Source organism: Herpailurus yagouaroundi, unplaced genomic scaffold, assembly GCF_014898765.1.
Source record: "Herpailurus yagouaroundi ecotype Mexico unplaced genomic scaffold, PumYag 203, whole genome shotgun sequence".
NCBI lineage: Eukaryota > Metazoa > Chordata > Mammalia > Carnivora > Felidae > Herpailurus > Herpailurus yagouaroundi.
In genome coordinates, this window is record NW_024412434.1 from 19,789,227 (window position 1) to 19,816,077 (window position 26,851).

At 41.4% G+C, this 26,851-nt stretch overlaps 1 protein-coding gene across 1 annotated transcript in view; it reads left to right on the forward strand.

Moving 5' to 3' along the window:
* Positions 1–26,851, forward strand: part of ITGA8 (integrin subunit alpha 8) — a 191,292-nt gene that overhangs the window by 14,366 nt on the left and 150,075 nt on the right. Inside the window, exons 3-6 of the mRNA XM_040450953.1 lie at positions 13,233–13,333; positions 16,919–17,042; positions 23,666–23,727; positions 25,084–25,129. Coding sequence (XP_040306887.1) covers positions 13,233–13,333; positions 16,919–17,042; positions 23,666–23,727; positions 25,084–25,129 — 333 coding nt within the window. The remainder of the gene's footprint in view (positions 1–13,232; positions 13,334–16,918; positions 17,043–23,665; positions 23,728–25,083; positions 25,130–26,851) is intronic.

Genomic DNA, 26,851 nt, shown 5'->3' on the forward strand with positions numbered 1-26,851 from the left:
CCGCGAGAATACACTGCAGACACAGAAGGTTTGAGTTCTTTCTGAAATGCCTATTTTAGGTAACATTAGGAATGGTGATTCTTTTTTTTTTTTTTTCTTTTTTTAACCAGAGAGTGAACCATTTTGTTAGATGAATGGTTGGGATCCTTTTTACTACATCTTCTGGCCACAGAGATGAGATCCCCAGGAAAAGGGAAGCATATGACAGGAGTCAGTGTAAATACATTTTCAAACGCTATTGGGAGGCCAGTTTATGCAGTCTTCATCCTGAAACCCAATCATATCCTGTATTTAAAAGCATTGCTTTGAGGTCATATTGAAGAGATTTATGTCATTTAATCTGCTTCCTGAGATTCCCATGCTGAGAGGTTTTCATTACTTCTTGAAGCAAATAAATTGTTGGGCGCTAAACAGAAGCATGCTGTGTTCCTGCCAATCCGAAGGTGACATATAAGCCATATTGAGACTTGTCAGCTCCCCAGCTGTTTCTTGGCCAAGACATTTGAGACCAGGGAATTATTCCGAGTGTGAGAAAATCTAGAGCCGAGAGAAAGCCTCAGGCATTCAAGGACCTCAAAGAAAATCACTGTGGTTGGGAATGAAGGGATGACTCTGGAAGGTAAGGGTGGCATGAGATCTCCGGCTTCAGGATAGAGAATGAATTTAAAAGTGTCAAGCCTTAGGACGCCCGGGTGGCTCAGTCAGTTAAGCGTCTGACATCGGCTCAGGTCACGATCTCCCCATTCGTGGGTTCGAGCGAGCCCCGCGTCGGGCTCTGTGCTGACAGCTCAGAGCCTGGAGCCTGCTTCGGATTCTGTGTCTCCCTCTTTCCCTGCCCCTCCCCCACTCACACTCTGTCTCTCTCTCAAAAATGAATAAACATAAAGGAAAAAAAATCATAAAACTGGCAAGCCTGGAGGAAGAGAAACCAGTAGGAAGCTGTTGCAGAAACTGAGCCAAAAGAAACGGTGGTCACAATTAGGGAAGTAGCAACAGGGATAGAAAGAAATGGACTTGAGAGAGGGCTTCAGAAGGAAGAGTGGACAGGAACTGACTAGCGAATGGAATTTGGGAGGATTGCTGATTGCCAAGGATGCACTCCAAGCTCCCGGCTTGGTTCATGGGGCTACCATTTTATTAGGTATAAATGGCAAACAAGACAGACGTAGTCTCTGACCTTGCGATATTCAAGTCCAGTGGGTGAGAGCCTCAACGCCTGGCAGCGGTAGTCTATGGTCATGTGACGTGACAGCAAAAAGTAAAGGCTTTAAGTGTGCAGAAGAAGGGCTTCTTTCCCTGCCCGGAGGGGGATTTGTGTGTATCAGGAGAGGGCATCATTAACGGCCAGAGCTGAAGAGAGGTGTGTGTGTGTGTGTGTGTGCATGGGTGAGTGTGCCTGTGTGACCTGTGTGTCCCAGGGGGCCGGCGAGCTTTGAGAGAAGACTCTTCCAGCTGGGGCACACCAGTGGAGTGTGTGGGAGCAGATGAGGTCATAGGTGATGCCTCTCTACAATTGCTCTGTCCATCCCTGCCTTTCAGACTTTCATTTCCTACCAGGGAAGTTTTCTTTTCTCTCATTTTTAATCTGGTCTACCAGATTAAAGAGATGGCCTACCATGTCCCTTTGGAGAGATGTTCCCCTAGCTGCATCATGAATTAGAATATCCCCCCCCAAAATCACTTGCACCGTACCACCAAAATTCCATATGTATTTCCAGAACAAACCTTACATGTGACCTGGGTTAACTTGCATACGAAAAGCATTTCAAACGATATTATATGATGTAGAAAACTCATTCAGATTATTACAAAACAAAAGTCTAAAGAACGCTGGCTAGGCACTATTGGCTGTGAAAAACATGAACTTGGAAATGCGACCTTTATTCTTGGTAAGACAATATAGATGTGGAAATAATTGTAGCAGAAGATGTATATTCCCATCTAGATCAGGAAAACTGTATAATATGCATGAAACAAAGCATTTAAATAGTGATATGAAAAAAATAATTTAAAATAAAACTTCCATGGGGCGGCTGGGCAGCTCAGTCGTTCAAGCATCTGATTTCTGCTCAGGTCATGATCTCATGGTTTGTGGGTTTGAGCCCCATGCCAGGCTCTGTGCTGACAGCTCAGAGCCTGGAGCCTGCTTCGGATTCTGTGTCTCCCTCTCTCTCTGCCCCTCCCCTACTCGTGCTCTCTTTGTCTCTGTGTCTCTGTCTCTCTCTCTCTCTCAAAAATAAACATTAAAAAGATTTTTTAAATAAAACTCTCATGATTGCCAGTAAAGAAATGGCTTAAACTAGAGGAATGAGCCAGAAGCCTCTCAAATTCTAAAAGGTTGGAGGGGTTTACCAAACTTAACAGCTACTATGTCCAAGGGGTAAGATTCCAGTGACCTTCCTCTAAGTACCTTATGTCATTCTTTTTTTTTTTTTTTTTTTACTAACTTTGAAGCCCCTTATGTAATTCTTTATACGAGTGTTGTTACTTTATATTGTTTGACTTTTTAAGAACAAAAATCTGAAAAAATTTCAATTTGAGAAGAAAGAGTTTTTGAAGCCGCATTTTAAAGCATTTTTTTATGACAGATACATTTGACTTAATAGTTTGGTTTATATCATTTCACTATTTATTTATTATTTATTTATTTATTTTAGTTTCATTTTTTAATTTTGTTTTTATTTTTTAATATGAAATTTATTGTCAAATTGGTTTCCGTACAACACCCACTGCTCATCCCAACAGGTGCCCTCCTCAGTGCCCATCACCCCCTTTCCCCTCGCTCCCACCCCCCATCAACCCTCAGTTTATTCTCAGTTTTTAAGACTCTCTTATGGTTTGGCTCCCTCCCTCTCTAACTTCTCTTTTTTCCTTCCCCTCCCCCATGGTCTTCTGTTAAGTTTCTCAGGATCCACTTAAGAGCATCATTTCAGTATTTAGACGTAATGCATGGGGTCCATTTGTATTCACTTCATTATTTTATTTATTTGCTTATTTACCTATTTATATTTGATAAATTTGACATGATAAAATTCATAAACTTAAAACATGTTATTTTATGCATTTATATATTGTAATATGGTTGCCACTGAAGCATATATATCGCATTACATCATTATAGAAAAGTAATATTAATCATATTCATTCCACCATGCACTAGATCTCTGTGGCCTGTTTACTACTCAGTACAAGTTTGTGCTGTTAAACACCATCATTCTTTTCCTCCGTCCCCCCGTCACCTGGTAACCACCGCTTTACTCTCGGTCAAGCAGGTTTTTAAGGAAGTGATTTCAATTAGTTGGCAAACAAGGAAGAACACCATTTTGCAAGAGAAACATCATGTATGAAGTCTAGGAGTGAGACTCGACAGGGAGCAGAGAGGACGTTACCTGGATGGAAGGAAATGCCATACCTGGAGATCAGGTGTGGTTCCAGAACTATGCTGTGGAGGGCAGGGCATTTAGATTCGATCTACTCGATAAAGACAGGAAAACTGTTCAGCGCATGTCTGTGTGCATAGACACCTATTTGTATATTGTATACATATATGGTATATGTCTATAAATAAATGTATAGAATATTCATTTAATCAGGATAATGCATTTCTGTCTGTCAGCGGATGAATGGAGAAAGATGTGGTATATATACGCATTGAAATATTATTCAACCATTAAAAAGGGGAAAGCCTTGCCATTTGTGTCAACGTGGCTAGAACTGGAGGGCGTTATGCCAGGTGAATTAAGACACAGAAAGACGAATGCTGTATAATCTCACTTCCACGTGAACTCTAAAAGAAAACAAGATTAGAAAAAGAGAGCAGGTTTGTGGTTACCAGGGGTGGGGGAGATTGGACGAAGGTTGTCAGAAGGTACAAACCTCTAGTCGTAAGACAAACAAGGCCTGGGAACGGAATGTTCTAAGCGATGACTAAGGCTCACGCTGCTGTGCAGCGTATATGAAAGGTGTTAAGAGGGTAGATCCTAAGACTTCTCACCATCAGGGGAAAAAAAAAATTTTTTTTTCTTTTTTGTATCTGTGTAGGAGATGGTGGATGTTTCCTAAATGTGTTATTGTAATCATTTCACAATGTATGTAGATCGAATCACGAGGCTGTACACCTTAAACTTCTCCAGTGCTGCATGGCAATTCTATCTCAATAAAACTGGGTGGAAAAAAGAATGACACATGTCTTGAACATGACATGGAAAAATGAATGTGGTATTTCCTCAAACACTTAAAAAACCACAATAAAATGAGCAAGAGTATGAAAGCTACAGAGCTGTTCTTTAATGGTTTAAAAAAAAAAACATGCTTAAAAACACGTCTATTTGTTTTTTTGTGGCGGCAGGGGGTGGGGGGAGCAGAGAGAGTTGTCAGCCCAGAGCCCGACGCGGGGCTCAAATTTTCAAACCGTGAGATCGTGACCTGAGCCAGAGAGACACCTCACTGACTGAGCCACCCAGGCACCCCTTTAATGTTTTTTTTAATAGTGGCTTTAGGGTATCGGGAATCATACATTGGGAAGTTTGCTTTTCCGGGACATAAAAATCAACCCAGGTTTTCTTCTTGGATTTATTTCTTTTCGACAAGGAGTGCTCCTGCCACAGCTATATTATTTTGAATCCTACAAAGGAGTAGTCCCTGTTCTCAGATACGTAGTTTCAATTTGAAGGAAACTGTTACAGCACACGCTGATTATGGGAAAGATTACAGACAAACGTTTAAAGATTTCTTTTTCCCTCTTCCTGATTAGAAATGTCTGGACAGCTCCTGCAACAGCTTTAAGAAAATCCCTAAGGCTGTGCACTCCAAGTGGTGACTGAAGGCATAAGGAAGCTTACTGTCTTCCAGCACGAGGTCGAGGACTTATCTATAAATAGTTTTCAAAAATCCCCTCATCTACCAGAATGTTCCGTGGCACCTCTGTCGGTTTCAGCTCCTGTCTCCCCCTGGGTGATCTATCTTCACTTTTTATAATTCCTCCCATTTGACTAAGCTAAAAGATTAGAAAAACCTGCTTGGAGCCCACATGTGCACCATATTCTACACTCTCTCACTCCTGCTCTGAAATGAATACTCCCGTGAAAAAGGAACCAAAAGCTAGTAGGCTTGCCACCCACTGGGATTTGTACCCAGATTGCCCAGAGACTGAAGCTACTGATTGACGAAGGTCGGCTTCAAAGCCCAGAAGTGGAAGACAGGCCAAATCAACTTGATTACTACCACCCATCTAAGTGTTCCAGGTTGGCCTACAAATCTGGTTTTTGGTGTTTTGATTTTTTTTTTTAATGTTTATTCATTTTTTGAGAGAGATGGGGTGGGGCATAGAGAGAAGGAGACACAGAATCTGATGCAGGCTCCGGGCTCTGAGCTGTCAGCACAGAGCCTGAGACGGACCTGGAACCCATGAGCTGTGAGATCATGACCTGAGCCAAAGTCGGACGCTTAACCGACTGAGCCACCCAGGCTTTATGTTTCTTGTTTCTGTTTTTTTTCCAGATCACATTTTATCTTATTTTTTAAAGATTTTCTTTTTCTTTTTTTTTTAAATTTTTTTTTCAACGTTTATTTATTTTTGGGACAGAGAGAGACAGAGCATGAACGGGGGAGGGGCAGAGAGAGAGGGAGACACAGAATCGGAAACAAGCTCCAGGCTCTGAGCCATCAGCCCAGAGCCTGACGCGGGGCTCGAACTCACGGACCGCGAGATCGTGACCTGGCTGAAGTCGGACGCTTAACCGACTGCGCCACCCAGGCGCCCCTAAAGATTTTATTTTTCAAAGTAATCTCTACATCCAACATGGGACTCGAACTCACAACCCCAAGAGCAAGAGTTGCATTGCTCTACCCACTGAGCCGGCCAGGCGCACCACCCAGATCATATTTTATGCGATCTGAAGAGAAACCAGAGTATCACCCAGATCATATTTTAAGTGAAAGGGAGATCATAGTAAACAATATGTGAGACAGACTTCTGAACGAATACATGGGGGCTTTGGTCATTCATTCAGCAAACACTCATGCAGGGAATACTGTGTGTCAGGCACTGTCCTAAAAGTGGGCAATACAGACTTGAAGCAGAGAACGTTCTACTCATGGGATTTACGTATATTCTGAAGGAGACAGACAGGAAGCATGCCAACCAACAAATCAGATCATCTCAGATCATGCTCAGCCCTGTGGAAAACTGTGGCAGTGAGAACAGTAAACGCAATGAAGACACAGCAAAAGCTGAGCATGTTCAAGGGACAGAAAGTCGATGTGTCTGTGACTCACGGAGCCTGGGCAGTTGGAGGACCTGGGAAAGGATGGGAAGCTGGGAAAGGAGGATGCTGGAAAGGCAGGCAGGGGCCAGATCATGTCAGGAGTTCAGCACCGCAATATGGAATTAGAACTCTCCAAGAAAAAAGATGGATTGTTCTATAGCTGGTGTGGTGACGACTGGCCTTACTGAAAATAAATAAGAGGGGTGGTGCCTGGGTGGCTGTGTTGGTTAAGGGCCCAACGACTGCTCAGGTCATGATCCCGTGGTCCGTGGGTTTGAGCCTCGCACTGGGCTCTGTGCTAACAGCTCAGAACCTGGAGCCTGCTTTGGATTCTATGTCTCTCTCCCTCTGTCCCTCCTCTGCTCACACTGTCTCACTCTCAAAATAAATAAATAAACGTTGCAAAAAAAAAAAATAATACTTTGCCATGTCATATTAAAAAAACAAATTCCAGACGGACAACAGCCCCATAAGCACAGTTAAAAGACTAGTAAAAATTGGGAGAAGATTATTTGCAACATATACATAAGCAAAAGAATCAATCCTCAGAATATATGTCAACTTCTTACAAATCGATAAAATAAATCAGACAAGAAAGTGAACAAAGGATGTGAACTGGAAAGTCACAGAGGTAAAAAGTATGGGGGCCATAAATAGAAAAAGATGATCAACTTGCTAATGATCAGGGAAACGCCAGTGAAAACAGAATTGGCAAAAACTTTAAAATCCTACAATGACAGGAGCTGATGGCCCTACTCCTGTGTGCCGCTGCTGTGTTTGTGGGTTGTAGCTACTCTGGGAAAGCTGGTAAAGAGGATGTGGTGACTCTGTATGACCCAGCAATGTCATCTCTAGGCTGGTGCCGGAAAGGTACTCTTCCATGATCTCGTGGTTCATGGGATCAAGCTTGGGATTCTCTCTGTCCCTCTTTCTGCCCCTTCTCTGCTCTCTCTCATAAAATAAATAAAATAAAATAAAATAAAATAAAATAAAATAAAATAAAATATAAAAACAATAAGAATACAACAGAATAGAATAGAATAAAATAAAATATAAAAACAATAAAAATAGAACAGAATAGAATAAAATAAAATAAAATAAAATAAAATAAAATAAAATACATAAAATAAAAAATAAAAATAAAATAGGCGTCTGGGTGGCTCAGTCGGTTAAGTGTCCACCTTCAGCTTAGGTCATGATCTCGTGGTCTGTGAGTCGGAGCCCCGTGTCGGGCTGGAGCCTGCTTCGGATTCTGTGTCTCCCCCTCTGTCTGCCCCTCCCATGCTTATGCTCTCTCTCTCTCTCTGTCTGTCAATAATAAATAAACCTTAAAAAGTAAAATAAAATTAAGTTAATAAAATTAAAAACCTAACCTAACCTAAACTAAAAAAATAGAGCTGGGTATGGAGCGGGATACAATACGAAGCAAGAATTTAAAAGAATGAGCTAAATGTATCATCCACCAACCCTACTACCTATTGTCTAGCTATCTATCTACCCACGGATCATGCAGCCAGTACAGAACCATTTTTTTTTCCAGTTTCAAGGAACGCACAAACTACTCAATAACAAACCGTTGTCAGACTACAAGTAAATCTGACCCATTATCTGTTTTTGTGTGGCCAGTCAGTAAGCTAAGAGAAGCTTTTACATTTTGTAGTGGTTTGGGAAGATCTTGTGAAAGAGTAACATTTAATGACACATGAAAGGTCTGTACCTTTCCAAATTTCTGTGTCTGCCCGTCAAGTTTAATGGGGACATAGCCAAGCCCATTTTTTTACACACTGTTTATGGTTGTTGCTGCTACGGGAGCAGAGAGAGTGAAGAACCTGTAGTATTTTATTTTATCACCTTTAAGAAAAACAAATTGCAGACCGCTGTCCTATAGGATTCATGGGCATTCTTTTTTAAACGGCCAGGAGTATACACATCAATTTCATGATGGTGGATGCCTCTGGAGAAGAAACAGAGGGCAATGGAACTAGGGATAGATGTTAAAGAATACTGTAATGTTTGTAAATGTGGAAGAGCCGAGTCGTCAATTCTGCCTGGTGGGAATGGAAGTGTTTGTTATATTAAGTCCTTGTACCTTTGTATACTTTCTTAAGGCCTCGGGAGAGCTCACAAAAAAATGTATATATATTTTGTAGACATTATTCTGTATCAGTGCATACAAATCCGTCACATGTACTTTAACAGTTGGGTAGTGGTCTGTTTTATAGAGGACAGAAATTTCAGTTTGAATCCCTTATGTATAAATATTTAAGTTCCAGTTTTCTATCACACCCAGGATGGCAATTATCTTCACTTTTGCATCTTAAAGCATCTATGTAATTATTCCCTTCGAACCAAATCCTGGAAGTTGAATTCTTTGGTTAAAAAAATGTGTATTTAAGGGGCGCCTGGGTGGCTCAGTCGGTTGAGCGTCCAACTTCGGCTCAGGTCATGATCTCATAGTTTGTGATTTCGAGCCCCACGTCGGGCTGTGTGCTGGCAGCTCAGAGCCTGGAGCCTCCTTCGGATTCTGTGTCTCCCTCTGTCTCTGACCCTGATCCACTCGCATTCTGTCTCTGTCTCTCTCAAAAAATAAACATGAAATAAAAGTTGTTTTTTTTTTTAAATGTACATTTAAAACTTTGGTAGGTGTTGCCAAATGGCCCTTCCAAAATGCTGTGTCGAGTTATTGTCTTGCAAACAGAGTGAATATTAATATTTTTTGCCCAACTGGTAGGTGACAAGTGTTAAGCCATTATTGTTTTAATTTGCGGCTCAGGGCCTCTCTAGGAATTTACAGGCTTTTTAATTTCTTCTTTATTCTGTAATGCCCATTCAAGCCCTTAGAGCTTTTTCCTGTAGAATGTTAATCTTTTATGTTATTGATTTGGGAGCTTTTTACAAGTTGCATCTACTGACCTTTTCGTTGAAAAAACTTTCACCTCGATTTTCATTTATTTACTAATTTAAAATTTTTTTTCAACGTTTTCTATTTATTTTTTGGGACAGAGAGAGACAGAGCATGAACGGGGGAGGGGCAGAGAGAGAGGGAGACACAGAATCCGAAACAGGCTCCAGGCTCTGAGCCATCAGCCCAGAGCCTGACGCGGGGCTCGAACTAACGGACCGCGAGATCGTGACCTGGCTGAAGCCGGACGCTTAACCGACTGCGCCACCCAGGCGCCCCTATTTACTAATTTTAATAGTCTTTTTTAAAATGTTTACCTTTGAGAGAGAGAGAGAAAAAAAAAGTGTGAGCAGGGGAGGGGTAGAGATGGGGGAGACACAGAATCCGAAGCAGGCTCCAGACTCTGAGCTGTCAGCCCAGAGCCCGACTCGGGGCTCGAACTCACAAACCGCAAGATCATGACCTGAGGTGAACTTGGACGCTTCACTGACTGAGCCACCCAGGCGCCCCATTACTCTTTTACTGCTTAGAAAGACTTAAATCACATGCATTCACTATGAATTTTTTTCCCTAGCTTTTGACTTTGTTTTCTCCATAGTTTGTGATATGCCAAGGAGAGAATTGCTTCTTTTTTTTTTTTTTAATTTTTTTTTCAACGTTTTTTTATTTATTTTTGGGACAGAGAGAGACAGAGCATGAACGGGGGAGGGGCAGAGAGAGAGGGAGACACAGAATCGGAAACAGGCTCCAGGCTCCGAGCCATCAGCCCAGAGCCTGACGCGGGGCTCGAACTCACGGACCGCGAGATCGTGACCTGGCTGAAGTCAGACGCCTAACCGACTGCGCCACCCAGGCGCCCCATGGAGAGAATTGCTTCTTAGGTGACTTCAGTCTCCACCATCTCCCATGATCACAGGCCCTTCCAAGAGTTCTCTGGGGTTGACAGTGCGTGTAGGGTAACCAGTGCCTTTCTTCTGCTATAGATCTACGTGTCTCTATCCTGTTTACCCCTTGTCATCAGTGTATCAGCAGGAGTTTGGTCAGAAAAACAAAAACCACTTTGAGTAGTACAGCTGGGAAGGGATCACATACAGAGATGAAGGGGCACTCCTGGCCACTGGAAACACTGGGGGTGTGGGGAGGTCAGGAAGGTCACTGCCTGCAGATGAGGCAGTATGGAAGTTCAGGACTTGATCTCCGCTGACTGATGCACCAAGAGGGGATTATTATCAAGGGATACTTTAAAGAGCTGCGGGAAGAACATCACAGCTGTCACAGCTGATGCCCACGTGTGTGCCTGCACCTGCCACCAGAAAGTAATGGCTTCTCCATCTTCTCTTTCCCGAGCCTCTCATTCCACAAGGGTCCTACTCATAAGAGTGTCTAGAAAATGTATGTTCCAGGCTTTCAGCCCTTTGCCCTACAGAGGAGGGCTCAGCGGGGCTGAAATCATGCTGAGTATTTACAGTTATTACCTGGAGGGTGTTTTCAGTAAAGATCAGATTGAATCAAATCGAAAACATTGTCCATGCATGGGAGGTTTCTTGAGCACCAGTGGGCAAGAGATAACACAGTGCCTTGTGTTGGGGTATTTGGCATGAAAGACTCTTGTTCAGAAAAGGAGGGTGAGAAATTGACCTTCATAGTCCATCTGAATAGATTTTATTCATTTGAAATTTTATGACATTCTGACATGAGATTTAAAGTCAGACAATTTGTAGAAATAGTGAAGCAGAAGTTTGAAAGGGTGATTTGCCCTCCTCACAGATCAAGGAGTGGCTGATCCGTCTAGACTAAAGCTTATCTCAGTAAATAGACCCAGGACAGTGGAATTCTCTGTTGTAATCCTTGGGTATGGAATCCTTGGGATTGGGTATGGAATTAGTGGAATTAGTGAAGCCAATTCATTTGTATTCTTGGTCCAGAAGAAATTTGTTGCTGGACAATAACCCACAGTTGACAGTTTTAATCTAGTTATTACACAGTTCAACCTCTGAACAGCAGAAAGGACGTCTGAGGAGTCACAAAGGTAAAGTCACATCATTTTCTCTAGCAGAACGAGGCCAATTTAGAACTGGCTTCTCTCTTTCCCCAGGATCCATTTCCTTCCTCCCAGCAGGGTGTTTTTCTTAACTTCTTTTGGGATCTCCTTTAAAGACTTTTGAAATGTTTGAGGTGCTGGTCTTTTCATGGCTTTTTAGCAGTTTGGACATTCCAAAGCCACTGTGTAGCCTTTTCTCTCTGTAATGAATCAGAGCCACATGGACAGTCTTGAGAGGTGTCACTAATTTCACTGCTGAGTACCAAAAATCACTAATAATAACATCATACGTGTGTGTCAGCAAGGTCCTTTCCAGTTCTTGGACTTGGTTGCGTTTCCAGGTTTCGAATTAAGAGATATTTGCAAAGGGTTTGGATTTTCAGTTAGATGGCTACATGATTTCTGAGCGTACAGCTTCTCAGCTTATAAAGAAGGCACTTGCGAGTTTGTGTAGCTCACGTCATCTTTATGACTTTGATTACCTGTGAAAGAGGAAAGGGAGAAGGTATTCTCAGCCTCATTTTCTAGAAGAAACCCAAATTCCAAAGACTGAGTGAATTGCCCCCATCACCCAGTTCATGGTGATAAGATTCATTGTCTCTGAGGTCTATAATCTTCCACAGTGCCTAGATGTAAATATAAATGTTTATTTTTTCAAGTTTATGCTGTAATCTGTAAAATGCTCCGTTCATTGCCAGTTGTATGCATTTTGGGTAAGGATTTATAGAACCTTTTTTAATTTTTTAAAAATTTTTAAAAAAATGCTTATTTATTTTTGAGAGAGAGAGGCAAAGCATGAGCAGGGGAAGGGCAGAGAGAGGGAGACACAGAACAAGAAGCAGGCTCCACGCTCTGAGCTGTCAGCACAGAGCCTGACGTGGGGCTCGAACTCACGGACCGCAAGATCATGACCTGAGCTGAAGCCGGACGCTCAACCGACTGAGCCACCCAGGCGCCCCTAGAACCTCTTTTTTTAAAAACAAAAAACAAAACAAAACAAAACAAAACTCAGAAACATCAAAAGCATAAGATTTTTAAGAAGGAAATTCATGATTTTCAACCAGCATGTAAAAGTCAATTTTAGGTTAAGATTGACTATATATAATTTTTAAAAGTCTGTAATCATATGGAAACTCAACTTCATGTTAATTACATGTGTATTTTGGCCTCACTTAAGAGGCGCTAAAAGTTCGTTTTGTAATGCCTTTATTATAGAGTCAATGAAGAAAAATGGAACGCATACCAAAGGAAACACATATAAATAAGATTCCCTGGTGCAAATGTCTTTTGAAACCCATTAGCTATTACCCATGAAACTCCAGTGACAACCATGTGGTTAGAGCCACATGGGAAATACGCTGAGTGGGAATCAAGAGTGAAAAGAAAGATACCTGCTTTTTATTAAAACCCGAAGAGTGTTATAATTGGGTTGAGTTTCTACCCAGATGGCCCCCCTTCTTATGACATCTGCAAAGTGTATCTAAAACTACCTTGAGGTGTTATTTTCTGCGGCTGCGTGGACACATGTTAACTTCGTCAAAAACCAAGACCTTGGAGTCCTTCACAATCTTTCTTGCTAACTCATGCCAACTCAAGGGAGGAGCTAACTCATGTGCTTCTCCCCTCAGGGAGATTCCTATGGGTTTCCCTATTGGGAAAGATTTGACATTCCTTGAGGCAGTTGTAAGTATCTGGTCTTCGATCTTTTGCAAATCAATGACAGTTGCATAGATTTGAGGCTATTAGAGTTCATGTCAACTTGACAATACAGTTATCTCTGAAAATATTAAGTGGTAACAATAAAAAATACTTCCTGTAAGTGAAGTTGTGAAATGTCAGGTTCAAATGTGCATTTTCATTTGGTATTTTTCTAAATGAAAAGGCTTGGTGAGAACTCCCCACCCCATGTCTGAACATTGTTTTTTTTTTTTCAAAGAGTTTTAACGGACGTGTTCATTGTTACATATTACATTTGGTTGCCACGGTTTACGGGTTCTTAACAGTTCCATGTCCTCCTTGTCAGACAACAGAAAGATCAGAGTTAATGGAACCAAGGAACCTATAGAATTTAAATCGAACCAGTGGTTTGGGGCAACAGTGAAAGCTCACCGAGGCGAAGTTGTGGTAAGTATGAGTCGTGGCGATGCTGTGCAATATTATGTTCTCAGTTTTTCAAAACTGCTTTCATGTAAGGACTTCTATTGAGAGGGAGAGAGAGAGAGAGAGTGTGCGTGGGGTGGGGGGAGGGGCAGAGAGAGGGAGCCGGAAGCAGGGCTTGATCCCACCAGTGCCCCAGGACATGTCAGATTTTTAAAGACAAACTTGGGGCGCCTGGGTGGCGCAGTCGGTTAAGCGTCCGACTTCAGCCAGGTCATGATCTCGCTGTCCGTGAGTTCGAGCCCCGCGTCGGGCTCTGGGCTGATGGCTCAGAGCCTGGAGCCTGTTTCCGATTCTGTGTCTCCCTCTCTCTCTGCCCCTCCCCCGTTCATGCTCTGTCTCTCTCTGTCCCAAAAAATAAATAAACGTTGAAAAAAAAATTAAAAAAAAAAAAGACAAACTTATCAGCATTCTAAAAAAATAAATTTAGTAGCCCTTAAAATGAAAGAATTTATTCTAGTGTTTAAAGTTATAGGAGATAAAGCTTGTTTTCCATATCAGTTAGAGATTTTTAAATATTGCAACACTCGGACGCATGAGTGGCTGTCGGTTAAACATCCGACTTCAGCTCAGGTCGTGATCTCTCAGTTCGGGAGTTTGAGCCCCACATCAGGCTCCTCGGTGACAGTGCAGAGGCTGCTTGATATTCCCTCTCTCTGCTCCTCCACCCCCAAATAAATAAACTTTAAATATTTTAAAATATATAACTGCTAATTACATAGTTCTCTGAGTACATTAATAATTTTTTTTTTAATTTTTTTTCAACGTTTTTATTTATTTTTGGGACAGAGAGAGAGAGAGCATGAACGGGGAAGGGGCAGAGAGAGAGAGGGAGACACAGAATCAGAAACAGGCTCCAGGCTCTGAGCCATCAGCCCAGAGCCTGACGTGGGGCTCGAACTCACGGAGCGCGAGATTGTGACCTGGCTGAGGTTGGACGCTTAACCGACTGCGCCACCCAGGCGCCCCAATAATTTTTTAAAGTAAAAAAAACCCCTCACTTTCAAGTAGATATCGTTCAGCTTTAAAGCACTATGGCTTCATGATTCTCTTATTTCAATCATCTACGTGTCTAAGCTATTGAGAAATAAGTGACTATATTAAGCTGATCTGGAAATTTTTTTCTTGGGGGAATTTTTTAAACCATTGGCTTTAATTTCCTTACAACAATAAAGCAATAACTTTGGCTTTTAGGATTTGTTTAAAGCTTCTTGAATTATGTTTTAATAAGAATAAGTATTTAAAGGAAATACCTTGCTTTATTTGGTCTGTGGTTAACCCCCCCATGGAGATTTTGACATAAGCAGGTAATGTGTAAGATACAGACAGCCCTCTCCAGTTGCAAATCCAGAATTTACAGGATGGTCTCTATAGAACTATACTTGCATTAATATGGTTTTCATATTCCACAGTTGGTAAAAACTTTTTTAGCCTTTAGTGGCATATGACATGTGAATTGCTTTGGAAAGTTAATTCTATCTAATGACTATGTGGGATTAAAAAAAATCTTCTGGGTACTGTATTGATATTTTTAAGTCTTGAAAACTTATCTGTAACACATTATGCATCTCTGAAAATCGTATGCCATGTTCATAATAAAAATAGTTAATTTGGGGGCATGTTTCCATTTTCAAAATTATGTAAAAGGAAATCCGATAATATTAAATATATTTCAAGTTAATTTTTTCCTTTGAGCACTGAAATTTAGGGTATCACATATGCCCTACGTGATAATTATTAGGACTTCAAAATGCTGAAGTATCTTTTTGACTATCCAGATGTCATGTGTGTATGTATTAAGTTTGGGTCAAAGTCCAAATTTATCTTATCAGTGTATTTCACATCAGTGTGAAACTGAGCAGATATAAATAGGATAACTTTCTAGGCAAGAACTGGGAAGAATTTTCTTGGCATCTAAGTGTGGGGGTGGGGTGGAGGGGTGAGATCCGGCAGGTGAGGCCGGCTTTCAGAATACCTCACTGCATAGGTGAGTGCCCACACTGCCCACACTCCTGCCTTTCACCGTTGGAACCTTATGTTAAACATATTAGCACATAGTTTGTTAGTTTATTAAGAGGTCCCTAAGACGAAAGAATGTGGATGAGATTGATGGTTTTTAGGTTATCAGCCAAGACCTCACAATACCAAAAGAGTCAAGTTGTGGAAATACTTTTCTTACTTGAGAATAGAAATAAAATATTTTCACTAAAAGTAGTTGCGCATTGGGCAGATTACCAAGGACACATTTGGAATCGTGAAAGGACTTTATTTTTTTTTTCAATGTCTATTCTTTTTTTTTTTTTCTTTTTTGAGAGAGAGAGAGAGAGAGACAGAGACAGATCGTGAGCAAGGAAGGGGCAGAGCGAGAGGGAGACAGAATCTGAAGCAGGCTCCAGGCTCTGAGATGTAAGCACAGAGCCTGATGCAGGGCTCAAACCCACGAAGAGATCATGACCTGAGCCAAAGTCAGATGCTCAACTGACTGAGCCACCCAGGCACCCCATGAAAGGACTTCAAAATCAGTGTCTGCCTTCATATTCCTGGCATTTTTAAATTTTAAGAGTGATATCATCAAAATCGGAGGTAGGCCAGTGATTCCATATTCCAGGCATCTGTAATTCTGTGTCCTTCGAAATGAGTGCTTGAATAATCAGGTAAAACACACTTATGGCGGATTCATGCTAGCAAACAAGTCAAAAAGATGCCTATAATTTTCTACACATTTGTTTTATTGCCTCTCTCATTTGTAACAAAATTAATGTTGCTTAATTTACTTAAAGAGGACTTCATATATTCTCTTTTGTATTTGATATCCTTCCAAATATCATGCTTTTGTTAAGAATCCAAGCTTCTGAAGAAGCAACCAGAGTATTTCATGCAAGAATCATATTTCCTTTCTGTTGCTTAAATTAATTTTTGTTTTGTCATGAATAAAAACCATTAACTAAAAAATAAAGTCAGGAACACTGTGATAAGGGAGTAGCATGTCCAAATGAAAGTCATTGTTTAAAAAGTCATAAGATATGCCATCAGCGATAAGCCAGGGAAATCCATAAAACAGAGGTTTACAAACTTGTCTACATCTTTGAATTCAAAAATAATTTCTTAAAGCAACAAGCAGACCAAAAAAGGAGCTCTCATTTTAACACATCACACTGATTTACTGACTGAAATGATCGTTTGAGTCTAAGTAGGTCCAACTGTTTTAAAAAAGACAAGAAGATGTTAGTTGTTTGCTGTTAGGAAATAATTACTTTTGCCAGGTTACACATATTTAACTTTAAATCCTGTGGGGGGAGAGCTCATTCCTTTCTATATGTTTAATTTATTCTGATGCTATTGTGGATTAATGTTGGGGGAAAAAGAACAGTTTTGGAAGTTTCATTAACTCTGCCTACTGAGGTACTTACCAGCATGCTGGAGGCCACTTAAATTGCCACTAATTTAACATAGTTTGTGATGAATGTAGACACATTAGTCAACAGGTTCAGTCATATCATAGCATGAGGAACTGATGCCACAAAAATATGTTTTGTCTTCGATGCATCACAGGCCTGCGCTCCCTTATACCACTGGAGGACTCTTAAACCAACACCGGAGAAGGACCCGGTCGGCACCTGCTACGTAGCGATTCAGAATTTCAGCGCCTATGCAGAGTATTCGCCTTGTCGGAACAGTAAGTGACTTTATTCTTTGAAAGGGCACTTTAGCTCCAGAGCCTTTCTATGGTAGGCAGTGCAGGCAATATCAGAACCTCACTGACAAGGAAAAAGAGATGGGGTGAAGATTATGGGCGGCCTTTCAGGAGGTCTTGCTGCGACATGAGGGCCAAGACCCAGATTTCTGTGGGTCCTTTTCCGTGTTGTAGACATTTCTTTAGTAGGATTGATTGGTTCCTTAGTTGAGGCCTTAAACTCTCAGCGGCTGTTCAGAATTCACACCGCAATCTAAAGAACGGTGACCACCCACTTGACTCGTTCCCGGCAGGAGTGGTGTTTGAGAGTGTGCTAGGAACTGGGGACATTCTCAAATCAGCTTTCTGTCCAGCCTGTGTTCCTGCCGGCTGTTGCTCTCTTTGGCAGTTGTGTGCTTGGGTTATCTGCATGGTGGGCTTTTCTCCCTTAAATGTTTAATCCCTATTTTTCAAAAGGGCTCCGCACGCTTAGAGTGTAAGTCTTATCTGGCCGTTCTCGGGATCTCCCAGCAAAGCATCTTTGAAAGCAAGCCTGGCGAGTTCCAACTTTGGGACACTGCTGTTTTAATCACTTCTTGCTGGAACACCACGGATTTGGGACAGCAGTTCTGACTGCTTGGATCTACTCAGTCCTTTTGTGAACTCTTCCAGTTTTCCGTGTGTCATTGGAGATCAGTGGGATTTGTCAGGGAGCAACCACGGGATTTTCATCCTTATTCTCGATAGTTTGCAAAATCACAATGAGGAGAGAAAGGTCATTAGAAGGAACATTCTAGCAACTGATGTCGGGAAATTGATTTTTCAAAAACCCAATCCCAAATTAGATTTCCAAAACCATAAGTAATATTTCCCCATTTTGCATGAATATTTTTTATAAATTTTTTTTAACATTTATTCATTTTTGAGAGACAGAGAGCATTGAGCAGGGGATGGGCAGAGAGAGGGAGACACAGAATCTGAAGCAGGCTCCAGGCTCTGAGCTGTCAGCACAGAGCCCGACACGCGGCTCGAACTCGTGAACAGCAAGATTATGACCTGAGCCGAAGTCGGACACTCAACCGACTGAGCCACCCAGGTGCCCCCTGCATGAATATTTTTTAAATCCAAGATTAATTTAGGCAAGATAATGAGCAAATATCAGAAATAAAACAACGCAGATAAAGAATGGATCAGTGAGGGGCGCCTGGGTGGCACAGTCGGTTAAGCATCCGACTTCAGCCAGGTCACGATCTCGCGGTCCGGGAGTTCGAGCCCCGCGTCAGGCTCTGGGCTGATGGCTCAGAGCCTGGAGCCTGTTTCGGATTCTGTGTCTCCCTCTCTCTCTGCCCCTCCCCCATTCATGCTCTGTCTCTCTCTGTCCCAAAAATAAATAAACGTTGAAAAAAAAAAAAAAAAAAAGAATGGATCAGTGATATTAGAGGGTTAATAAAGATGCCGCCGAGATTTCCTCTAAATAACAAAGTGGAACAGCTAACTCAGATGGGGGTAGGATTTTGGCAAGGGGCAGATGATGGCTTCTGTTTTAAAATATTGACATAAATTACCCACTTCCTCACATTACGACAAGTGTCGGCCGAATGAATAATCTGTGAAATTAAGATTTTATTTTAAAGGCTTGAAAACAGAGGTTCCTTGTTGATAATGAGACTCGATTATGTATCCATTCAACACACTAAGCACTAATTATTCTGTGTTTAGGGAATAAAGCACAGAACAAGAGAAAATAAAACACAGTCTTTAAGAAACTTACATTCTAAGTAGGGGAGAGAGACAACAAACATGTAGGTGTTCAGATCCAGCAATTCCACATCTGGGTGTAGGTCCAGAGGAAGTGAAACCAATATCTCAAAAAGATATCTGCACCCCCACATTCATAGCAACATGATGCACTTTAGGCAAGACATGGAAACAACCGTAGCATCCATTGATGGGTGAATGAATAAAGAAGATGTTGTGTGTGTGTACAATGGAATGTTATTCAGCCATAAAAAGAAGGAAATCCTGCCCTTTTCAACCACGTGGATGGACCTTGAGAGCGTTATGCTAAGTGAAATAAGCCGGACGGAGAAAGACAAATACCAAAGAAGAACGCCACTTACACGCAGAACCTAATGAAAAATAAAACAAAAAACAAAAACTCCAAACTCAGGGACATGGAAAATAGATCAGTGGTTGTGAGAGGCGCAGGGTGAGGAGATGAGTGAAGTTGGTGAAGAGGGTCAAAGGTGCAAATTCCCATTTACAAGACAAATAAGTCCAGGGGAAGTAATGTCCAGCAAGGTGACTATGGTTAACAATACTGTATTGTGAGGGTGCCTGGGTGGCTCAGTTTGTTGAGTTTCTCACTCTTGATTTTGGCTCAGATCCTGATCTCATGCTTTGTGGGATCGAGCCCCGCGTTGGGCTCTGTGATGAGCTTGCTTGAAGCCTGCTTGGGATTCTCTCCCTCACCCTCTGCCCCTCTCCCCCACTCACACGCTGTCTCTCTAAAATAAACAAAGCAAAACAAACAAAAAAAACCCCACAATACCATATTGTGTATTTTTTATTTGAGAGACACAGAGAGCACACGTTGGGGAGGGGCAGAGAGAGAGAAGGAGAGAGAGAATCTAAGCAGGCTCCACGGTGTCAGCACAGAGCCTGACATGGGGCTTGATCTCAGAAAGTGTGAGATCATGACCTGAGCCAAAATGAAGAGTCGGACGTTTAGCCAACTGACCCACCCAGGCACCTGCTGTGTTGTATATTTGAAAGTTACTAAGAGAGTAGATCTTAAAAGCTTATCACAAGAAAAGAAACTATAATTGTATGTAGTGCTGGGTCTGGCTGTTAACTAGATTTACTGTAGTGATCATTTTGTAGTGTATACATGTATCAAATCATTCTGTTATATTCCTTGGACTAGTAATAACATGTTATATGCCAATTATATATCAACGAAAAGAAAACTTCTAAAAAAGAATACATTCATAATACAAAGGCAGATAGCGCAAAGTGCAACAATGAAAAACATAACAAAGCGAGAGAGTAGGGAGTGACCTGGCCCCGGTGGGGAGAGGAGCTTTGGGAAAGGACCATGGGAAAGGCTCTCTTAGCAAATGGCTATTGGAGCAGGGCAGGGGGACTGTCCCACGCACGGGCAACAGCCCAGAGAGGCATATTTGGAGTTGTGTTCCGCTCAGGGTGTTGTGTTTCTTGGTTCCATGAGAGGCCATTACTATTACGCGAAAGATAAAAGTCAGGTAGAGGGATAAAGAAAATCCCAACTTAAATCAGAAAACTACTGGATGGCTGAGGTTTAACAGAGAATGTGTTTCATCAATCCTGTTCATATCCTACTTCTCCCGATGTGCTAAAGATGCTTCCCCATCTCCGTAAACTAGGAGAGCTGAAACGATGAGTTCATCCTTCATAGTCCTCTTGCCTGGGTGATCTACCGTACTCTTCCAGCTAACGTGGAGGGTGATCGTTTATAAGACCCGTCACTGCCTTTTGTTCTGCCTTTTAGACTGAGTGCCTCTGTAACGAGAGAACTCAGGTTAAAATACAGTACGTGGCACCGAACCATGAGTCTGAACCTTTATCTGAAAATAACAATCATGGTCGGCTTGTGTCCTGAGTGACCCGGGCACATTATGATGCCAATTGACTCACTCTTTATTTTCCTAAATAAACGAATAGCTTGACACAGGTAAAAATGGAGTCGAATTGCAGAATCGCTAAGTCAATTCCCAAGAATCCTTTTCCACTCTGGTTCACATCAATAGTTCTCACTTTCCTCGTGGCCGCTCTCTTACTACAAAACTTTTTCCTCCAGAAATTCACCCAAGGAGCTGACTTCCTGTCTTTCCCCCAGGAGTTTACAGTTCATTAACACAAAGCCAGCTTGTTCATGAGCATATGGTCAGTATCCCAGAACAGGAACATCAGCAATATTATTTTCAAAAGAGAATTTAAGGAGCCTCCTCCTGCTCATTCCTACCACAAACATACCCCACTGATACGCTGAGCAATACGGGAACTAATGTGTTCATTCATATTCATGACATGCCTCCTACTCTCATTATCATTCATAATTCAGGTGGGGATGATTTACACACAGCCTTCCCTTCTACTTTGAAAACCAACAAATAGTAGTGAATGATCAGCACGATTCCCTGGATCCTGACTTCATTCTGGGACATAATTGTAAACTTTCTAAATGTTCTGAAATTCCAGGAGGATAGATTCCTTCAGCTCTCATGAACTATAACCCTAAGAGAAAAAAAGCTACCTCACATTCGGTTACAATCACTGCTTCAAATAAACATTTGAAGTTGGTTGTTTTCTCAGTGAGTTTCATGAAAAGTATTAGTATTTTCTTTTAATTTTTTGTTTCCTGTTTTGGAGCAAAATAATTTCAAAGGATGGTCATATTTCTTCTTTGAATAATTTACAATATTAAAAATGAAAAGAAAGACTTGATTTAAAAAGGATTTCTAAAGAGGTTTGTACATTAGAAAAATACGTTTCTTAAATATACTCGAGATTGCAGATATAGGCTTACATATCATATATCAGGTATTCGTATATATCTCTCTGGATGCATGTAAGTATTTACACACATGAACTTCCAGAAAACTGGTAACCAGACATTTGAGGTTATACAGATGAACCTTTAGGAAACTTTATAGCATTCAGAACTACAAACCACAAAACATAGTTTAAAATAAGGAGTAAATTTTATAAAAATACAGTGTAAGATGTTGTGCACTTAATTGCAGGGCCTGGGTGGCTCGGTTGGTTAAGCGTCCGACTTCAGCTCAGGTCGTGATCTCACAGTTTGTGAATTCAAGCCCCACCCCCCCCTCGGGCTCTGTAGCCTGGAGCCTGCTTCGGATTCTGGGTCTGCCTCTCTCTGTGCCCTAACCTACTTGCACTCTGTTTCTCTCTCTCTCTCTCTCTCAAAAATAATAAACATTAAAAAAATTGTTTTTAAAAATTGCAGAGAGTAAACCTCATGTTAAATGTTTTTACCACAAACAAACAGAGGGACACAAGAAATTTTTTGTAGGTGGTAGAAATTCTTATTACTTTGATTTTGGTGATGGTTTTGTGGGTGTATGCATATGTCCACACTCATGAAAATGTATCCATTAAGATGTACAGCTTTTTGTATATTAAGTATATCCCAATAAAGCTGAAAAAAAAAAAACTAAGCTTAAAAAACACATGAGAGATTAACGGACATTTCAATTAAAAAGAGGTATTGCCATTAAAAAATACAGTGTATGTGATAGAACAGTGTATTAAAATATACAGGGAGCATCTAGAGAAGAACGGATGATGACAATGCTAAAATTAGTTAAGTACTAATCAAAGGAAAGCAAAAAACAAAAGACATTCCGGTCGGTTAAGCGTCTGCCTGCGGCTCAGGTCATGATCTCACGGTTTGTGAGTTCCAGCCCCGCGTCTGGCTCTATGCTGACAGCTTGGAGCCTGGAGCCTGCTTTGGGTTCTGTGTCTCCCTCTCTCTCCGCCCCTCCCCTGTTCGCACTCAGTCTGTCTCTCGCTCTCTCTAAAATAAATAAATGTTAAAAAAAAAAAAAAAGAAATGCAATTTGCAAGGTACCTAACTAATAATAGAATAATTTAAAATTACTTTCCTCTTGGAGATCATTAAAATTGGAATCCTTGTGGGTGCCCTCAGCAGAAAGCCTCCGCCCAGGTGACCATGTTGACCCCTCTCTTTCTCAAGGCATTTCTTTAGGAATGACCTATGTGGCTTCATGCAGAACACACAGGCAACTCAGAATCCCGTTACTGCCACTTGCAGAATTCAGAACATAGGTGAGAGGAGAGTTTACTTCTTTAGACAAACACGACTTGTAAAACCCAATGTAGTAACTCCAAGGGATGTTATTCCTAGTGGTCTTACTACAAAATCATGATGATATTTGGGACAAAAAAAAAAATTATGTTTCATAAATTATGAACATATATTTCATAAATTGTTCATGATGAATTTAAAAGTAAATATAAAGTGGGGCACCTGGGTGGCTCAGTTGGTTAAGCCTCTGACTTCGGCTCAGGTCATGATCTCGCAGTTCATGGGTTTGAATCCCGTATCCGGCTCTATGCTGACAGCTCAGAGCCTGGAGCCTGCTTTGCATTCTGTGTCTCCCTCTCTTTTTGCCCCTCCTTGCTCATGCTCTCTCTCTCAAAAAATAAACATTAAAATTTTTTGTGATGTTAAAAAAATAAATATAAAGCACATATTGATCATTAAAATTTAAAAAAATTTAATGTTTATTTATTTTTGAAGGAGAGAGAGAGACAGAACATGAGGGGGGGCGGGGGGTGGCCAGAGAGAGAGGGAGACACAGAATCAAGCAGGCTCCAGGCTCTGAGCTGTCAGCATAGATCCCGACGCAGGACTCAAACTCACAAACTGCAAGATCATGACCTGAATCAAAGCTGGAAGCTTAATCGACTGAGCCACCCAGGCACCCTGATCATTTTAAGTTGGGAAATCAATAGGGAAAACAACAAAATATCCTAGTTGTTATTAAAATATATATTGGGAATGATGATGTGATAACATTTCTATATTTTGGTCACTCTAGGTAATGCTGATCCCGAAGGCCAGGGTTACTGCCAAGCAGGATTTAGTCTGGATTTTTACAAGGTGAATTAGTTTGGGCTTGTAGCTTCTAGTATTATCTGTTTGATTTTTTCTTTTTTCTTTTTGTTTACTCTCTGCCTCTGGCTCTCATCCCCACCCCCAATAACTACCACCAACAAAAGAACCTTTAGGTATGTATCCAGCCTGTTTTGACAACTTCCTTAAATGTTTTTGCTCGTTCTTTATTTTCATTAAAGCAATCATGCAGATGACAAACTTATTAAAATAGCACAGAAATACATATGATGAAAAACAACAGTCTTTCTCCCCACCTCAGTGATAATCCTTTACATGGAAAATCTGGGGGCGCCTGGGTGGCGCAGTCGGTTAAGCGTCCGACTTCAGCCAGGTCACGATCTCGCGGTCCGTGAGTTCGAGCCCCGCGTTGGGCTCTGGGCTGATGGCTCAGAGCCTGGAGCCTGTTTCCCATTCTGTGTCTCCCTCTCTCTCTGCCCCTCCCCCGTTCATGCTCTGTCTCTCTCTGTCCCCAAAATAAAAAATAAAAACGTTGAAAAAAAAGAAAAAAAAAAAAAAAAGAAAATCTGAACAACTCAGTGAGAGAAATGTGTTTCTAAAAAAAAAAAAAAGGAAAGGAAAAAATTGCTTTATCTCTTAGCTGTAATTGACTGATTAGATTTAACACGAGTGTTAAAATTCACAACATCCTTTCACAAAGTTACAGAGATAATAAGGGACCAAGATTTTGTGGGTTTGAAAACAGTGTAGAAAAAAATTCATCAGCGTACAAATTGTGCTCTTTCGTGGCCTTTTTTTTTTTTTTTTTTTTTTTTTTTTTTTTTTTTTTTTCCCCCACTGAAAGTTGGAAGGAGGATGGAAGGAGGTGGTAAGGAGAAGGGAAAATTTATATTTGCTAGTCTGGGGTGTTTGCTCTCTCTTCTGAGAGGGGGAAGGGGTGGTTGCAGATGTATGGAAAAAATAGGCATTACTGTGGCCTTGAGATAAATAGAAACCATATTTTCTTTTGTTGCCAAAGCTCACAAGACCATGTCTGCTAAATTACACAGCATTAAACATGTACGTTATTTTGCTTACCTGAATCAGTGCCAAAAATCTGAATTTCTGTATCCTCAAGGGAGAGAATTCAACTTAGCTAATTGAGGCAAACGAAAATTATTTAATATGGTAACACACTAAATAGTAGAAAGCAAAAAAAAAAAAAAAAAAAAAAAAAGGCGAATAAAATGAACTGCATGACCCAGATACAAGGGCCTCATTTAAAAATTGCTTTTCTACGTGTAACAAATTGTTAGCGATGCTTGTTACCAATGATTTGTCACCTTGAAAAAGAAAAAAAATATCTGTTTTTCTTTTCCAATTGTTGCTGTTTCTGTTTTGTAGAATGGAGACCTCATAGTGGGAGGACCCGGGAGTTTTTATTGGCAAGGTACGTTCTGTGAGCAGAGAAGAAATGCCTATTTGTGGTTACTAACGAGGAGGGAAACACCGTTAACACCAAATGTTGACCCTTTGTTACATGAATTGTAGGTCTGGATTCAGAGTTTCTCCAAGGAATAAGGCATCATTTCCAACTGTATATGAATGCTATTTTTAAACACTGTTGCAGCTTAATTCATTTGTTCATCAAGCATTTATGGAGGCTGTGTGAGACTTCGTTCTAGATGCTGGGGATACAGAGATGAGTAGACTAGACGCTGTTCCCACCCTCACAAGGTTAACACCTGGGGGGAGATGTAGACATTAATCCAATATTCACACAAATACCTGATACACCCCACACGTGATGCTCGCTGTGAAGGAAAGGTACGTCGTGATGGGGCCATGAGAGTATAGGAGTCTTCTCCAGGGGTGGCTGCGTGCATGTGTTTTGTCCTCTGAACAACCTGTGCTGTGCTTAGGGAACCCTGGACCAGGTGTAGGACAGCATCTGCCCAGAGGGGATGATGCCTTCTAATTCTTATAAAGGTGCTGCACAGGCCAGAAGCTGCCCAAAGGTCACTAACTTGGAAACAAGCACCCCTGAACTGAGATCTGAACTTCGCTAGGAGGTAACTAGCAAAGAGAGAAGGGGCTCTATAGAAAGGTTTTGTGGCCTGAATTGAGCAGTCAGGCGAGATGGAGGGAAGCCAGGGTGAACAAGGGGAAATCCTTGGTGGATTGCAGGAGTGTAAATAGATGGCCTTAGCTATAGTAAGTATTCGTTTCTTGTCTCGAGAATCATGGGAAACCAGTGGAGGGTTTTTTGCATGGGATGCTATGATCAGATCTGTGTTTTGAAAAGCTCACTCTAGGGGTGCCTGGGTGGCGCAGTCGGTTAGGCGTCCGACTTCAGCCAGGTCACGATCTCACGGTCCGTGAGTTCGAGCCCCGCGTTGGGCTCTGGGCTGATGGCTCAGAGCCTGGAGCCTGTTTCCGATTCTGTGTCTCCCTCTCTCTCTGCCCCTCCCCCGTTCATGCTCTGTCTCTGTCTGTCCCATAAATAAATAAAAAAAAAAAAAAGAAAAAAAAAAGAAAAGCTCACTCTGGTTGCCGTATGGAAGATGAATTGGAGGTTGGCCAAAGTGAGGTGTGAGCAAACTACAAGTTTTTAAGGTCAACTAGCTCTAAGGTTCAGATGAAGACGTTTGCTTCTTAGAGTGGGAACAGTGCAGAATGGAAAGGAGGAGAAATTTGAGAGATGCTTTGGAGGAAAACAGACAGCTTAGTTGTTATGTGTGGGTGAGGAAAGGGAGGAGGCCCAGCATACATTTCTGACTTGCGACTGCATGGTTATAAGTGGGTCCCACTGTCTGAGATGGGGAACCCTGGAAGAGAACAGGTGGGAGTGGGTTGGAGAGGGAAGATGGTGAATTTGCTTTTGGTTATGTTGAATGTGAACATGGTTGAGATATCCAGGGTTTTTCATGTCTGCATATATGGGCTTTCACTCAGAGAAGATATCTAGGCTAACGTACAGACTTCCATCACTTGTATATTGGTGACAGTTAAAGCCGTGGATGTGGATGGGATGCCTACATAGAGATGACAGAGAATATTCCCTGAATTTTGGCTGTGAAGTTTAGGATAAAGATAGAGTAGACGATGAGAGAGATGAAGAGTGGAGTGAAATTTTTCTTTTCAACTGGAAGACACCTGATCAGATTAATAA